The 15,861-nt window shown below is 57.3% G+C and overlaps 1 protein-coding gene across 1 annotated transcript; it reads left to right on the forward strand.

Moving 5' to 3' along the window:
- Positions 1-516: 516 nt before the first annotated feature.
- On the forward strand, positions 517-15,034 carry Sdc3 (syndecan 3). The gene is made up of 5 exons (XM_033767499.1): positions 517-540; positions 6,234-6,351; positions 7,588-8,201; positions 10,152-10,443; positions 11,228-15,034. Exons 1-5 carry the CDS (start codon positions 532-534, stop codon positions 11,392-11,394), a joined length of 1,200 nt encoding a protein of 399 aa, XP_033623390.1. The 5' UTR covers positions 517-531; the 3' UTR covers positions 11,395-15,034.
- Positions 15,035-15,861: the final 827 nt, after the last annotated feature.

The raw sequence follows: 15,861 nt of genomic DNA on the forward strand, positions 1-15,861 counted from the left end.
GGGCGGGGAGGGGATCTGCAGCAGGACCTCCGAGGAGAAGCTGGCTGTGGTGCGATGGCCCAAAGAGGGGTGCCGTCCCCTGAGATGACTTGTGGCTGAAGGAGAGGTGGGGGAAGGCACGGTGGCCAGGCAGGTGTGTGTCTGGGCCTTGCTGGCTGTGGAAGGAGGGCCTCAGCAGGGCTTCTCCACCCCTCCCCTGTCGTCCTGCCCCGCATGGCCAGCAGCAAGTGGGTGTGGGTGGTGCTGGGTTCCCAGCCAGGCCAGCTGTAGCCCAGCAGGGGTGAGGACCGAGGTATCCCCCCCACCAGCCCAGGCCATCTATTGTGCAGCCCCTTGGCCGTCCTGCTGCCCAGGGCCTGGCCCTGACCCACATTCCTGCGGTGACGCTCTGGGTCTCCGGGGTGGAGCTAGTGAGCGTGAGGGGCACTGCGTTCTCACAGGACCGAGGTCCTTTTGGGGACGGAGACTGCAGGGGTCCAGAGGGCTTTGCTGAGATCCCTGCTCTACCCACCCTTCTTTCAGGAGCTGGTTATGGTCACGGTGTGTCTTTGGGTGGATTGCTTTACCTCTCTGCATGCTGGTTGGTGGTCTCATTCCCAGCCACTCCTCAGGGGTGGGATAATGCAAGGCTTCCCCATCTTTGTGCCCTAGTTTCCCCATTTGTTGGCAGAAGGGCTTGAACTTAGGGATCTCTCAGGCCTGGTTCAGCTTTAAAATTGTGGCCTGATGTGGGAACTGCGCCATGGGAATACTGTACTGATACTGTACAGATACTGTACAGAGCTCTGGCTGTGACCTGCAGTGAGCACTTTTGGTACATTGTCTTACTCAATTCTCACAGTAGCTCTCTGAAGGCTGAGTTATTTTTGCTCCCCAGTTAAAGAAGCAGGCTTACAGAGGCCAAGCAACTTGCCCAGAGTCACCCAGCAAGTTCGCAGGGCTAGACTTGAACCCAAGACTCTCTGAACCTAAGGCCGCTGCTCACATCACGTCTAGGCACCAGGGGAGTGGCGCCCGAGTCTGGCTAATTAGGGGAAGGAAGCCGGGGTTGAGCTAATTACTCTTGATTGTGCTCTTAGCTTTTGCAGCGAGATTAGTGTGGCTCAGGGTGCTGGGCTCCCGGCCCCCTGCCAGCTGACCTGATTTGTGTGTCTGGGTCTGTCTCTGTGGCTTGCCCTCTCCTGCCTCTCCCATTTGCTCCTTTTCTCTCTCCCCCGGTGTGTGTGGCACAGGCACTGCCACTCAGTTTCTCTGGGCATTAATAGCCTCATCTACATTTACTGTCTCATGAGGAGGTTGAAGCTTAAATGAGATAAGTTTCCAGAGATGGTCATAGAGCTCCGAGCGTGCAACTAAAAATAACCTTGGCTGCATCCCTTTGTGCTGCTTTGGCTTGTTTTAGGGGCCTGTGTTTGTTACCTGTGTGAGCTTAATCCTCACAGCCACCCCTCTTTTATCCTCTCCATTTTACAGAGAAGACAACTGAGGTGTGGAGAGATTAAGTGACTCGCCTGCAGCCAGCAGGCGTAAGAGGAGGAGGTAGATTGAGGGGTCACATCTGTGCCACCCCGTCTATTGGACAGGGGAAGGCCATGGGGGCTGGGCACGAAAGACCTAGCCTTCATCAGGTTTGGAGGGGCTGGGGCTGAGGGAGGTGGCCCGGCTCCCCTGAGCATGTCCTCTGCCCTCAGAGTGGATGGTGAGTGTGGAAGGGCATGGACTTGTCTGACTTTTAGCTGAATTCGGACGTTCCTCACGCCAGCCCTGGCTGTGGTCCACAGAGAGAGGGCAGCCCAGAGGGGACCAGTCAGCTCCCCAGAGGCTCTGAAACTGAAGAGAGTAAGGTGTGTGGGGGTGGTAAGCAGGGGACCTGCTGGTCACTGCTGGGATGGCTGTCCTGGGCTGGAATCCTGAGGGGTTCTCTGGGATGAGGCTGCCAGTCAGTCCTGCTGGGGTGACAGGCTGGGAGGAGAGTGGCAGTGGTGTCAGTCTGTTGGGCAGGATGCCATATCTACCCGGCAGTGTGCCTGTGTACTTGTGTATTCCCAGGACTGTCAGTGTGTATGTGTGAGGGGCCTGGAGGTGGGCACAGGTGTGTGTACCTGGTAGGGTGAGGTCTGTTCAGGGATGTGGCCACCAAGCCAGGTGGCAGCAGGTTGGGGGCTGGGAGCTCACGATGTGTGCTGGGAGCTGGGAGGTAGTTTGGACATTGGGTGGTATGGATGGCTGTGAGGGAGTGGAGCTCTGGTCACAGGTGTAGGAATCCTGGCTCAGGAGGAGCGGTGGGTTTGGGTAGCCTCAGAGTATTTGGGGCAAGGGTGTCAGAGACCAAGGACTGGTGTTCATACCTCAACCCTGACCCAGCCTCAGCATCTGCATCTGTGGGATGGGGATCAAGGAGGCAGCACATGTTGGGTATTCCCAGCACCTGGCAGGCAGGCCCTCTGCTGGAGCCCCCAGACCTCCATGACTCCTCTGGGCCCCAATGTCAGATCCCCAGAAGCCCACCTGGTATCCTCTGCAGGGTGTCTGCCCTGGAGTTGGTGGTGGAAGGAAGCAGGAGGTTAGGTACTTCCGGGTGGGCATGTTCTTTGCTTAGGTTTATATGGGGCATCTGTGAGCTGAGGACAGTCCACAAGTGCCCATGGGATGTGTGTGTATGTGCAGCTCAGGGTGTAGCAGACGGGAGGTGTGTGCTGGAGTGCATTGGGCTATATTCCCAATAAGATCTACAGAATGTACAGGTTGGGGTTGGCAAACACTGTTAACTGTGAGGTGTGTGTGTGTGTGCATGCTCATGTGTGTGCCCACGCTGGGAAGGGTGTGTGCCACTCTGCGAGGTGAGGGGGGTGTGAATTTACCTGGAGGGTCACGGTGTGGGTCCAGGAGAAGCCAGCAGGGTCGGGGGCATTTGGATTTAGTTCTGCTTTAAGGGAATAGCATGGATAATTATGTACATTATGTATAAAGTTATGCAAATGTGGAGGTCATATACGGGTTAGAGGCTGTTTGTCACCCTCCTTTCTAAGACGTTCCTTGCTGTCTGCGAAGCCATTTCCATTCCCCTCCCCTTGGCACTCCACAAGAAGCCACCCCCCACAGGCCTTGGCTGTCCTCAGTGTTGAGTCCCCCCAGCCACCCTCCCCACCTCATCTGGGGGCTGTTTATTATTCGGGAAGAATGTTCTTTTGGATGCAGGCTTGGAAAATCACTGAGGTAGCCCTTTCCCTAGCCTTGTCTGATCAGCAAGAGGCTGAATTAAAGATGTGAGGGCTTTCTACCACCTCCTGACTCTTGCCTTCTCGCCTTCCCTCTGCCCCTTCCCTGCCCTGTGCCCCTCTTCCCCTGGCCCCCCTCTGTCCTCTGCCTCTCCATCCCTGTTTCCATTCTCCCCCTCTGTTCCTCCAGGATCTCTCCCTCTCCCCTACCCCCCCATCTCTGTGGGGAGCTGCAGCTCATGGTCCTTACCGTGGAGGAGATGGTCGTCATGGTAACAGTTGTCATGTCGATGGCTACTGAGCTAGGGATGAATAGTATCTAGGTGAGAGCTACCTGAGTGGAGGCTGATGGATTCGCAGGAGGCTTGATGCTTGTCTCTGAGCCTCAGAGCTGCACAGTACACCCCCACCCCGCCACTTCCCTCTCTTGCAGTGCTGTGTGCACCAAAGGCACTCTGACACACTGCCTTGCTGTGGCTGCCTTTAGGTGAGTGTGTTGGGCTTTGTCTCTGTGTTCTCTGTGTCTCTGGGTGTGTCATCTTCAGGGTCTCTGTGCCTTTGGGAGGTAGTAGACTCTTTGGGTTTTCTGCAGATCTTTCCAGAGTCAGGGTGTTGGGGGCTGCTGCATGGCACTAGTCACCATGGAAACTTGACTCTGTTTGGCTCCCACACTTACCCCTGTTTTGGGGTCTCAGGAAACACTGACTTCTCAAAATCCTTCCTCTCCGCTAATGGCCTCCTGGTCATTCCCCAGCTGCCTGAGGAATGGAAAGTGAAGATGGCCTTGCCCATGGGCAGCAGCCCAAGCCCTGTTTCTGCTTTAGTACCCAGGAGGCAGAAAATCCCCGGGGGACTTCAGCTTGTGCTCCTGGGAATTTGTTCCTCTGGGTGCAGATGGGAGCAGCAAACACCTGGACAGTGGCTGCTCTGAACTCCTGGAATGTCTAAAAAGGAGGAATACCCAGCAATTAGTCACGGGAACAATTACGCTAATTGTTCCACTCCATGACTCACTGGTAGAAAGTAAATACTGATTAATTCATTACTTCACAACGTGTGTGTGTGTGTGTGTGTGTGTGTGTGTGTGTGTGTGTGGTGTTGGGGCATCTTCTGGCTCCCTGCCCTGGCTGGGTTGTACAGAGCTTGGAGCAGGTGGTTGAGGCTGGGGGCAGGAAGCCAGCACTGAGATCCTGTCTCTGGCTCTGAGTGAACTCCAGAAGGTGGCCTATTGGTGGCAGGAGTGTGAGAGGCTGTGCATGAAGGGCTGATGCAGCCCCTCTCCTGCTCATATACCTTTCACGGCTTCCACTGCCAGTCAAACATTGCAGATGCTCAGGCACTGAGACCTGCTGGACCCCTGCATTCAGCTCTCACAAAATTCTGATATGCAGCGACCAGTTTCCAAGAGAAAATCTGCAAAACCCTAAAACCCTTCTGTGATTGGGCCCCTGCTCCAGCCTACTCTGCCCTTCCTGGCCTCTAACTTTAACTCCATCCTTAACAAATATGTTCCGAAACTACTCCATGCCAGGCACCTTGCTAGACGTGGACACATGTTGCCTTCGTCAAGGAGCTATTTTGTCCGGGGGTTGGGCACAGACTGTGGACATGTGAACCCCAAGCAAAGCGGCAGTGATGTAAATCAGGACCACCAGGTTCTCTGAAAGTCCAAAGTAGGAGGCTTCTCAGAAGAAGCGAGGTGGGATGGGAGCTAGCTGCACCCAGTTTGAGGATAAAGGGATGGAGACAGGACTGAAGGAGGCATGGAGCAGCATGGGACCAGAGTGCTGGGGGTGACTGGGGGGTGGGCAGGGCCAGTTTCGAGGGCAGTGACTGCACTTCCTTACCTTGGGCTCACTCTTGGCATTTTCTCTTCCTGTTGCTGAAGCTGCCTCTTCCTTCCCATTTCGGTGTTTAAAACTCAAATGCCACATCCATATCATTCATATCCAGGTGCCAGGAGTAACCTGACTTCTCTCTGAGAGCTCTTAGGGTGCAGGACTGTGACTAGAGCTGCAGAGCAGAGCCATGACCCCCTCTGGGGCTCTGCTGTCCTGGCTTGGAGTTCCTTAGCTCTGGCTCCTGCTCTAGTGTTGCCGGGGAGGGCAAGGGGAAAGATTGGACCCAGGAGCAGAGGCCTGGTGAGGTGGGCCCTTGGAGCTACCCCTCACCCAGCCTGGCCTCCTTGCCCCTGGAGGTGGGGGCAGCCTGTGGGCCCTGTGCTTATTCTGGGCTGGGGGGCAGAGAGCTGACCCATAGCTAGGCTGGAGCCTGTTCTGCTTTCCGCCTTCTGCTTCCCCACCAAGGAATTGCCCTCCCTGAGTCCTGAACCTCCCCACAACTGTGTCTACTGGGTACAATAGTAGTAAGTGCCCTGCCTTGGGGAATTTGTGGTACCGCTTAGGGCCCCAAGCAGGGGCTGAATCTCACACATCCCCTGCCTTCCGGTGGCCTGGGCAGCTGCATCTCAGTTCTTTCGTCTGTTCATTGGGCTGATGCCTTTTGTATCCCAATCCTGTCTGGAGGGCTTTGTGGGCTCTTGTCAACGGTGGGCACCTGTATGTGGATGGATGACACTGGCCACATAGAGGGTGACAGCCAACCTGTGCCAAGCGTTCTCTGCACATGGGATACGCCAGTGCTGCCTGTGAATTATCTAGTGTGTTTCACGTGCACAGCTTGACAAGGCGCATGCTCTTATTTTCCAAACGAGTAAACTTAGGCATGAAGGGATGAGATAACTTCCCTCAGGCCCCACATTTAATGAAAGGAACCAGGACTTAGACTTAAAACTGACTGGCCCTAAACAAGGTTCTACCACCATTCAGGGATTCTGAGCGGGGGATGGAGGGGCTGCCAGGGGTTTCTAGTGGTGGCCATCAGGCAGGAGATGGGGCTGCTCCCGTGTTGCCCATGTGGATGTCACTTAGCCCTCCAACACGCCTGCCATCCCTCTGGGTGTGTCCAGGCTGCTGGCCTCCGGACCTGAGGCCTGTGCTTGTCCCGCCTTTCCAGGCTCAGCGCTGGCGCAGTGAGAACTTTGAGAGGCCTGTGGACCTGGAGGGCTCTGGGGATGATGACTCCTTTCCCGATGATGAACTGGATGACCTCTACTCAGGGTCGGGCTCCGGCTGTAAGTACCTCCCTGTGTCCCTGCCTGCCTGTAATGACCAGTGTGCATCGATGCCCCGCCCCTGGGAACTCACTCAGTCCTCCCGTGATACAGAGGTCAGGCTGGGCTCCCAAAGGGCAGAGCATCCTCCCTGGCAGTGAACCAGGCCAGAGGGGCCTTAGTACTGGGGACTCCCAGCTCCCCATGGCCTCTTGTCTCTGAATCTCCATGTTGCTGGGGTCTCTCTGCAGCCCTCTGGCCCGTGTCGGAGACAGAGGCCCCTCAGTGATCCCATTTTGGGTCAGCTGTGTCAGGGCAGGGCTAAGACAGGAATGAAGGATCAGTGGTACCCAGGCCACTGGTGGGTGGCTCTACCCTGGCGAAGGTGTGTCAGGCTGTGGGTCGGATAGAGCAGTGTAAGGTTAGGCAGCTTCATCATGGCCTTGCTGCTGCTGTCTCCATATTCTTCCTTGTAGATGGGGAAAAACACTCATTCCTCTTGGGCACTCAAAGTCAGGGTCTGCAGGGGAAGGAGCTCCAGAAATGGTAGGTGGGTGATCCCGGTAGAGGACAGGATGGTGTCTGCTGATACCTGGGCCACATGCTGTGGAGCCGGCTTCCTCCAGCTCCTCATCTCCCGCTAGCCCACTCCTAGAAGCTTTGTCCACGTTAGTCTTGGTAAAGACCCTTCCCTAATGAGTCTCCCTCCCTCCTCTCCTCTGCCTCTTCAGTCCCCAGAGTTCTGGGCTTCTCTTGGACACTTTCCCAGCCCCTCCTCACTCCTCTCACCTCATTTCCCCCCAAGTTCCTTTGCTTATCCTGGTGGCATTGACTCAGCCAGGTGGCCCATTCTCCCTCTTGCCCTCTGCCCAGGCCTCTGGGAGAGGCCCTCACTGCCTCAGGCTTGCAGTGGGCGTGCACCTGACACTTCCCAAACACCATGCCTCTGCTCCTTTTAACCCAAAGCAAGATCTGCAGCCAGTAGCAACTTCATTGATGCTGCTTGGATTCGAGCTGATAGGACCTCCAGGCTGGGTAGCCTGGATAGACAGGAAGTCTTCCCGGAGAAAGTGTGGTGAGGTGCAGAGGAGCAGGAGAGCATCAGCCAGCTGCAAATCAGGCTGTGTTTTCCTCCTTTCCCTCACGTTTTCCTGGAAACTTGGTGGCGGTTCACCTAGATGACCCCTGCTTACCTGGGATCCTCATCCCCTCACGTTACCCGGCTCCCTAGCTTTCTCCCTCTCCCTACCTCTTCAGACTTCGAGCAGGAGTCGGGCATTGAGACAGCCATGCGGTTCAGCCCGGAAGTGGCCCTGGCCGTGTCTACCACACCTGCAGTGCTGCCCACCACGGACATCCAGCCTGTTGGCACCCCATTTGAAGAGCTTCCCTCTGACCATCCCACCCCAGAGCCGGTCACCAGTCCTCCAGTGGTGACAGAGCTTCCAGAAGAGCCCAGCCAGAGGGCTACCACCGTCTCCACCACCGTGACAACTACTACTGCAACCACGGGGGCCCTGACCATGATGGCCACAGCTCCTGCCACTGTGGCCACTGCTGCCCCCAGCACTCCCGCAGAACCCCCTTCCACGGCCACCACTGCTGTCATAAGGACCACTGGCATACGGAGGCTTCTGCCTCTTCCACTGACCACGGCTGCCACAGCCCAGGCCACCACCCCTGCGGCCCCCTCACCCCCCACCACAGTGGCTGTCTTGGACACGGAGGCCCCAACGCCCAGGCTGGTCAGCACAGCTACCTCCCGGCCAAGGGCCCTTCCCAGACCAGCTACCACCCAAGAGCCTGATGTTCCTGAGAGGAGCACCTTGCCCCTGGGGACCACGGCCCCTGGACCCACAGAAGTGGCTCAGGTGAGGACACTGGGAGAGGACTGGCTACAAGAAAAGGTCAGGGCCTGGGCAGGAGGGTGTAGCTGGACAGGGAGAGGACCGGCAGGTGCTGGAGATGAACCAGGCAGGGTGATGGGGTGGAGGGCCAGGGGTGGGTGCAAGTCACAGGGTGGGGACTGTGCTGGAGCTGGAGGGGCAGAGTGGGTCAGAAAGCCAGGGGTGGGCTCTGATACTGGGCCATGACGCCGATGGGGAGGGGATTGGGTGTGTGGGCATGGGCTGATGGGAACTGGGTGCATGGAGTGCCACTAGGAGGCCCAGAACCGTGTGTTCCGGTGAAGAGCACAGCTTCAGGAGCCAGCAGCTTAAATCCTGCCACCACTTTTCAGCTGTGTGACTTTAGGGTGGTCACTGAACCTTCCCGTACCTCCATTTCCTCACCTGTGAAAAGGAGAAAGTAACAGCAAGTCCATCATTATGAGAATTAAATTTCGTGACATTTCCAAAGTGCTTAGCACAACAGTGCGCAGACTAAAGGCTCAGCCACAGTCATTGTCCTCATCATCATTGTGACTGTTGCTGGCTGAGGGTGCCTTGGCGCTGAGCAGTGTGGGTGGGGTCCTTGAGCTTACTTGTGTGGGGAGCCTGTCCCCAGGCTGGCTGTGCTCAGGCTTCTCCGTGGCCTGTCCTCTCCCCTGGCCCTGTGCTCACCCTTGGGCCACTGTGATGGGCACATAGGGGAGGCTACTCGCCAGGGCTCCACAGCAGTGCCAGAGTCAAGATGGGGACCTAGGCAGTCAGCTCTTGAGATGGGGCAGTCTGCAGGGCTGGGCATGTATGTAGGGGTGAAGGACAGGAAGGGTGAGCGGGGACTGAGGGAAGAGGAGGGCGAGGGCCACTCAGGATGGAAGGGTCCAAGGGGAGCAGAAGCCTGGTCCACGTGGCTATGCTGGGCATGGAAGGCCCACAGGGCTGTGGGCAGAGCTTCCTGGAGTCAGCATCTGTCCCCGTGGGACTGGGCCCTGTGTTGGGTTCCTCAGAGTTGGGTTCCTGGTGCTTTCGAGGAGGCGTGGCCGAGCAGGAAGCAAAGGCAGTGGCGGGGCTTGGAGCCAGAGCTCAGGCTGCAAGCGTAGCCCCAGCACGCTCACTGCCTTCTTGTCTAGGCCCCATACTCAGGCTGAACAGCTGCACCCTTGCCTTGATGGCTTCCACAGCCCCTGCTCTGCTCTCAGGAGTGCTCACACTGGTCCTGCCTCCACGTGGAGGGTGACACTAGGGTTTGTAGTCACTGGCTGGCTGCCTGGACGTGGAGTTGGGCTCTCCGACTGGCTGAGGGACCATCCTCTGCCTTGGGCCAGACCCAAGTCCATAGCAGTTGCACCCAGGGTCCCCTGAGGATTGTTAATAAGACAGCTGGAGGGGACAGGATGTGGCTAGACTGAAAACAGAGGCAGCGTAGTAGAGTGATTGGAAACACAGACTCTGGAGTTGCATAGATCTAGTTTTTTGAGGGTAGGAGTGGGAGGTGGCGTAGTCCTGGGGATTGAACCCAGGGCCTTTGCACTGAGTTTACATCCCCAAACCTTTGTTTGCTTGCTTTTTATTCTGAGACAGGATCTTGCTAAGTTGCCCAGGCTGAGCTCAAATTTACAATCTCCTGCCCCAGCCTCCCGGAGTGCTGGAATTATAGGCGTGCATCACTGTGCTCTGCTGATGGACCTAGATTTTAGCTTTTCTTCTGCTTATTAGTTGTGTATCCTTGGGAAGTCACTTAACCTCTCCCAGCTTAGCTCTGTAAATTAAAGGTAATATCATTGCCCACGTGGGGATAGTGTTCTCCGCACAGTGCACTGCTTACCAGGTGTGGGGCGTACTCAGCACTCTGGGGAATGGAGTGATAGTAGGGGCTTATGTGTGTGGCTGTCTAGGTTGCTTGGCCTTGACTTCTGGGTTCCCTCCACTTCTCTGCAGACCCCGACTCCGGAGTCCGTCCTGACCACAGTCCGGGATGAGCCAGAGGTACCAGTGAGTGGGGGCCCCAGCGGGGACTTTGAGCTGCCGGAGGAAGAGACCACACAGCCAGACACAGCCAATGAGGTGGTGGCTGTGGGAGGTGCTGCGGCCAAGCCCTCCCCTCCACCTGGAACGCTACCCAAAGGCGCCCACCCGGGCCCCGGCCTCCTGGACAATTCAATCGACTCCGGCAGCTCAGCCGCTCAGCTGCCCCAGAAGAGCATCCTGGAGCGGAAGGAGGTGCTTGTAGGTGAGGATGCGCTCTCAGTGAGGGCCTGGAGTGTGGCGGCCAGTCAGGCCTGTTTCCCTTGGGACTGGGAAGGGTGGTCAGGGTGTGGCTTCCTGGGAGCCAGATCAAAAGGGGAAGCTGGGGACTCCACGCTGTCCTTTGGCCCCTCCACTAACCTTCCCCCTAGCTGTCCCTCACTGCCTTCTCATCTCTGGAACCTTCCTCAGGGCCTTCCGACCCTTCCTTGGACTCTCACTGACCCCTGCTTTCCTGGGTCATGCTGGTTGACCCCGTGGGACATTGCTTCCTGGGTACTAATTCTGACCCATCCCTTAGCTTGTTCCTCCACCCTTGACCCCAGGCCCTTTGGACTTGCCCTGGCCACATCTACTGGAGAGCCTTTGGACAGGTGGTCCAAATCCTGGTTCCCCCGTAGGGACAGTGCCACCTCTGCAGCTTCCTCTCCCATCTGCACTGGTCGGTTCTGTTGTGCACAGCTGTGTTCAAATGTGCCCTCTGTCACAGGGAAGTGCTGCTGTTTAGATGGCAGGGGTTTTCCTTTCCTAGCAGTTATCAAATAGTGGAGCATTTTATAGCAGCTGGCATCTTACATCTGATGCAGACCCCACCTCTCCCTACAGGGCAGGAGTGAGGAGTGGTTTGGGGATGAAGCCTGTGCTTTGCCCTGCTTCTCTTGTGCTCTGCTGGCAGGTTTAGGACTCCCGGCCCCAGGTCCCGTCCTCCAGTTCTTTAATCTGCTTCCATCTGGCCTCAGCACCCTGATCTCTGTTCTCTTCCTCCGTAGCTGTGATTGTGGGCGGGGTTGTGGGCGCCCTCTTTGCCGCCTTCCTGGTCACACTGCTCGTCTACCGCATGAAGAAGAAGGACGAAGGCAGCTACACACTGGAGGAGCCCAAGCAGGCGAGTGTCACATACCAGAAGCCTGACAAGCAGGAGGAGTTCTACGCCTAGCGGAGCCTCAGTGCCTCCCTGCAGCCTCAGCCACCCTCACCCAGTCCCAGCCCAGCCTTACTGGCCCAGGACTGGGACTGGGCCTGGCCCAGTTCTCTGCCCTCCCTCCCCTGGCCTGCCCAGGCTGCTAGCCTCATGCATTGTCCTGAGGAAGGGGTGCTGCCATCTACCCCGGACTGTGTCCTTATGAGTTCATCTCTTGTCTCTCACCAGCCTGGGGCTTTGGGACCTTACGTCAGCTAGACAGGAGGAAGGAAGCTCCTGATTGGCTGGTGGGAGAAGGGGAAGGGACGGGGCCTGAGATGGTCTGAGCCTCTACAAAAATCCCAAAGGGCTGGCTCAGTCTCCTTCCTGGGTCAGAGAGGCCCTCTGGCTGGCTTCTGGGACCAACACACGCAAACTCAGCCCTTGAAATCATCTAGACACTGCAGCCTCACTCCTGTCACAGGGCCTCTCTTTGCCTGGGTGAGGGGTGTCCTTTGTCACCATCCTGCTTTTTCCTGGCCTCCCAGAGGTTGTGGGACTATACTCCCCTCTCCTCTGCCCAGTGCATACGTGCCCCAGGCTTCCCTTCCTCTTTCCCCAAGGACATGGCTTCCTGAGAGTGCAGGGCCAGCCACCAGTGAGGACGGCCACCTGATGTCCCTCCTGTGAGGGGACTCTGCACTGACACCACCGCCCACTCTGTTATACATATTGTCACTTGGTCACATACCACACAAAGTGGAGCAAGGACGAAAGCATACCCAGTGCTGACCGCCCAGTCCATCCAGACAGGTCAGAGACACGCCTTCCAAAGGTGCGTCTCTTCATACATCGCTTAGCCAACTCTCCAGACACCGAGTCACTAGTCACAGCCGCCTGAGTGGTGATGGTGTGGTCTGCCTCTCTGTCCCCCTGCACACACTGGCACCACACACATCATACTGAGCTCTTTCAGGCTCATTGGAGAAGGCAGAGATATGTTGGAACAGTCAGCCCATATTGGGTCTCAGTTACCCTGTTAGACTTGGTCCCACATCAAGGTGCCCACACCAGCCACGTTGCCACCCATCCCAGCCTCTCTCAGACGTGGTCCCACACAGATGCACAGTCTTAGTCCACATAGCCCTGCACGCACTGGGGGAAGACAGGTGGGCACTTGCCTTTCCTGAAATAAAGTGTGACGTGGGGACATTGCCACCAGCTCTCCTAGGGCTTTTCATACCTAAGGCCTGGCCTCGCCCCTGACTGCTTCCCTTCTTAATGTGCCCTCAAAGGGAGAGGTTCAGGGCCAGCCTTCGCCCACTGAGAGCCCTGGGACTTCTCCAAGGCTGGAGGACAGGATTGGGCTCTGAAATTTGGCCCTGGGCTGTGGAGGGTGCTTGGGTCTCCCTGGACCAAAGGCCCTGGGTGAGGAGGGGGCGCGTGGTCTGTCTCCTGTCTCCTGCATCCTTTTCCTGCTCTGAGTTAGGGGGCTGATTCTGCCTCCCAGGACACAAGTTTCCAAAGTGCCTGTGAGGGCTGGCCCTCCGGCCTGGGCCCTCTGCATCCTCAGCCCCGCCCACCCATTTGACCAAACAAGTCAGCAGTTCTGGCTGCTGCCCTACGGCCCACAGCTGGAAGTGGCCCATCCAGATGCCCCAGCCCCAAGGGCAGATATTGAGGGACTAGAACAGGTGACAGCAGGGGGGAGGTTGTATCCCAGGCCCCAAGCCTGCTTTCTCCTTTGTTGCCCTTGAAAGTGGGGCCATTTTATGAGTATTTTAAGTGTGGAGTCACCGCTCTCCTTTGAGGGCGAGTACTGTGGTGGGAGCTCTGGGAGCCAAGGGGATGTGGTGTGAATTATGACTGGTTGGCCCTCCCACCCCACATCGCACCCGCAGCCCAGATCCAAGTCAGGAGCCCACCCTAGTTTTATTTCTATTTCCCTTTTCAAGGTTCCCTGGCAGTGGACTTCTGCAGGGGAGGGGCCTGAGGAAGGGAGGGGCCCAAGGAAGCGAGGGCCAGGCTCCAGGGGTCCTTCCAGATCCTGAAGCCCGCTTCGGCAGGGCCCAGTGTTGCGTGAGGAAGTTAGTCGGCTAGAGCCTTTGAGGAGGGCGGGGAGGGGGCTTGGCCTCCACAGGCCCTGTAGCATACCCAGCCTCCCTCTACCTGGTCCCTGATGAGCTGCTGTCTCAGGGATGGCAGCTCTGGTGAGAAGGCCTGGGCAGGCCAAGGCTGAGAAACCAGGGAAAGTGAAGGAACCAGTGCCTGAGCACACAGGCCCCAGGGACACTGGCATCGGGGCAGGTGACCACCAGTGGGCACAGCTTCTGTGTTTGGCTGGAGGCCGACATGGGGTGGCCTTGGCTGGCCTGATTTCTCATAGTTCAAGCACGGGCTTTGGACTTGGGCTGTGGACTTGGCCTCCTGGCCCCGGCCCCTCTTCTGTGTCCTTTGCCTTTGAGAGAGAGGCCGAGGGCCTTGTGCATGAAGCCCTGGACCCACGGCCAAATCCCAGGCTTTATCTTTGTGAAGTTTAATGGTCTGCCCAGGCCGGGTCCTTCAGGCCAGTCTGTGGGCAGGATGGGGGCAGGGCAATCGAAGAGCCCAGCCAAGGACGAGCTGGAGCTCTCTACAGTGCAATGGGGGTGCGGGGCTCTCACCCCAGTCCAGGTACGGTGTGAAGTGTGCAGGGCTGGCCAGATGGGCCTGCAGACAGCCCAGTGCTCCTGAGAGGGGGTGCTGCAAGCCCTGGCATTTCCTGGGAACACAGCACATTCCAAAAGAGACAGAGCTCATGTGGCTCGAGAACTCTCCCGGGCTTTGCTCAGTGGAGGCCAAGGCCGGCTGAGCCGAGCTGGGGGTGGGACCGGTCCCTGGCTGTGATTTCTAGAGCCCAGATTCGGTCTCTCCAGGTGCCCAGACCCAGTGGGACTTTATCTGAAAGGCTGGTCCACTTGATCCCTGGAAGAATGGGGTGGCAAATGGGGCTGGACAGGCCTGTGGCATGGGCCGAGGGAGCTCGGGCCGACCCTTGGGCTTGGCACCGCCACCCATCAAGCCAGGCTGGGAGCAGAGCTGACTGCCTCTCAGGCAGCAGTGGTGTTCTTGGCTCTCCTGGCTTTCCTCTGCCAACTGCCACCCTGGACTTGCCTCCCTGAGTCTCTGGCCTGTAAATAGAAGCCCACACCTGTACAGATTTAGAGAGGCCGAGACTGGGCCTGGGAGTCACCACCATCTGAGGGCTGACGGTCCCGCATCCCCCAGGTGCCCACCTGGCCCCAGTGTGACGAATGCATGTAAATATTTCTCGTAGGCAGCGTGGCTCCAGAGAGCCCCCTAAAGACAGTGTCCCCCTCTGGTGCGTCCTTTCCTCTGTACAGAGCCGTCCCAGCCCTGGCTGGTGGTGGGTGGGAGTTTGTCCTTCACTCCCCCTGGCCTTCCCCTCTCCCCCCACATAACCTCTTTATTAACCATACCTGTCCTGAGTTCATGGCCAAAACTCTCAGCGAGGAGAAATGGAGGAGAAACGGTGGACAAGGTGACCAGGGCACTGCCCCCTGTGGGTGTGTGCCTGGCCCAGCCTGGGGAAGGAACTGGTTTGTTTTTGATTTTTGTTTTTAACATTTCCCGTGCTGTGCCCCTTTATAAGAGGAATAAAATTAAGCTGAAGTGATGCACTGTTGCCAGAGTGTGAGATTAATACAGGCGACGCTTGGGAAGGGGTGGCTCTGGCCTCACCTTGGCCTGAGCCCCCTTCCCCTTAAAGGAAATTGAGAACCCAGCAGGGAAAATTGACCGGCAACCCCTGTGGGAACCATTGTGGTAAAAGCTGCCCTGGGTTCATAGTGTTTGGGAAACCTGGAGGTGAGTGTGGTTGGGTGGGGTGGGGTGGGAATGGGGGCTGTGGTTCACCCCAGGGGAAGAATTCTGGTTTCAGGCCACAAAGAAAGAATCCTGGTACCACGGAATAATGGACTCAGAGCTCCCAGTAGAGTGTCTTTGGGCCTGATGGCTTTTTCACACTCAGGTGGTGGCATGTACTAGCTCTGACCCTGGGCAAGCCTCTTGGCCTCTCTGAGCCTCGGTTTCCTCATCCATAAAATGGAATGACAAATGGAATATAGTGGGGATTATACACAGAAGAGCAGTCAGCACAGGACCTGACAGCCAGTGTGACTCAGAATCTTTGATGATGGAACTGGGACGGAACAGAACCAGGGCTAGAACTTCGGTTGCCTGTATCATAGACTGACTCCTGGGCTTGCAGGGGCAGAGGCCTGAGGGGGTCCTGAGCCAGCCTGGCCCCTCATGGGAGTAGAAATCCCTTCTTTAGAGCCTTGGTGGGCCCTTCCCCGCGCCCCCTGCCCAGCTCTCTTGCCAGGAGCATCCCAAGGGCCACACTCTCTAGGCCTGTTCTGAAGTGCAAACCCCTCTCACCTGAAACCCATCTTGTATCTGTGGCCTTTCGCTGGTACTCATGGTGCTCTTGGGCACATGGAG

This window comes from Fukomys damarensis, unplaced genomic scaffold (assembly GCF_012274545.1).
Source record: "Fukomys damarensis isolate Sample0158 unplaced genomic scaffold, DMR_v1.0_HiC HiC_scaffold_23, whole genome shotgun sequence".
Classification (NCBI taxonomy): domain Eukaryota; kingdom Metazoa; phylum Chordata; class Mammalia; order Rodentia; family Bathyergidae; genus Fukomys; species Fukomys damarensis.

What these genes read in the sequence shown, in the direction of transcription:
- Sdc3 (XM_033767499.1), top strand. An exon ending in CTCAGGGTCGGGCTCCGGCT is followed by an intron (nt 6,352 to 7,587) that starts GTAAGTACCTCC and finishes CTACCTCTTCAG; the next exon opens with ACTTCGAGCAGGAGTCGGGC. An exon ending in GACCCACAGAAGTGGCTCAG is followed by an intron (nt 8,202 to 10,151) that starts GTGAGGACACTG and finishes ACTTCTCTGCAG; the next exon opens with ACCCCGACTCCGGAGTCCGT.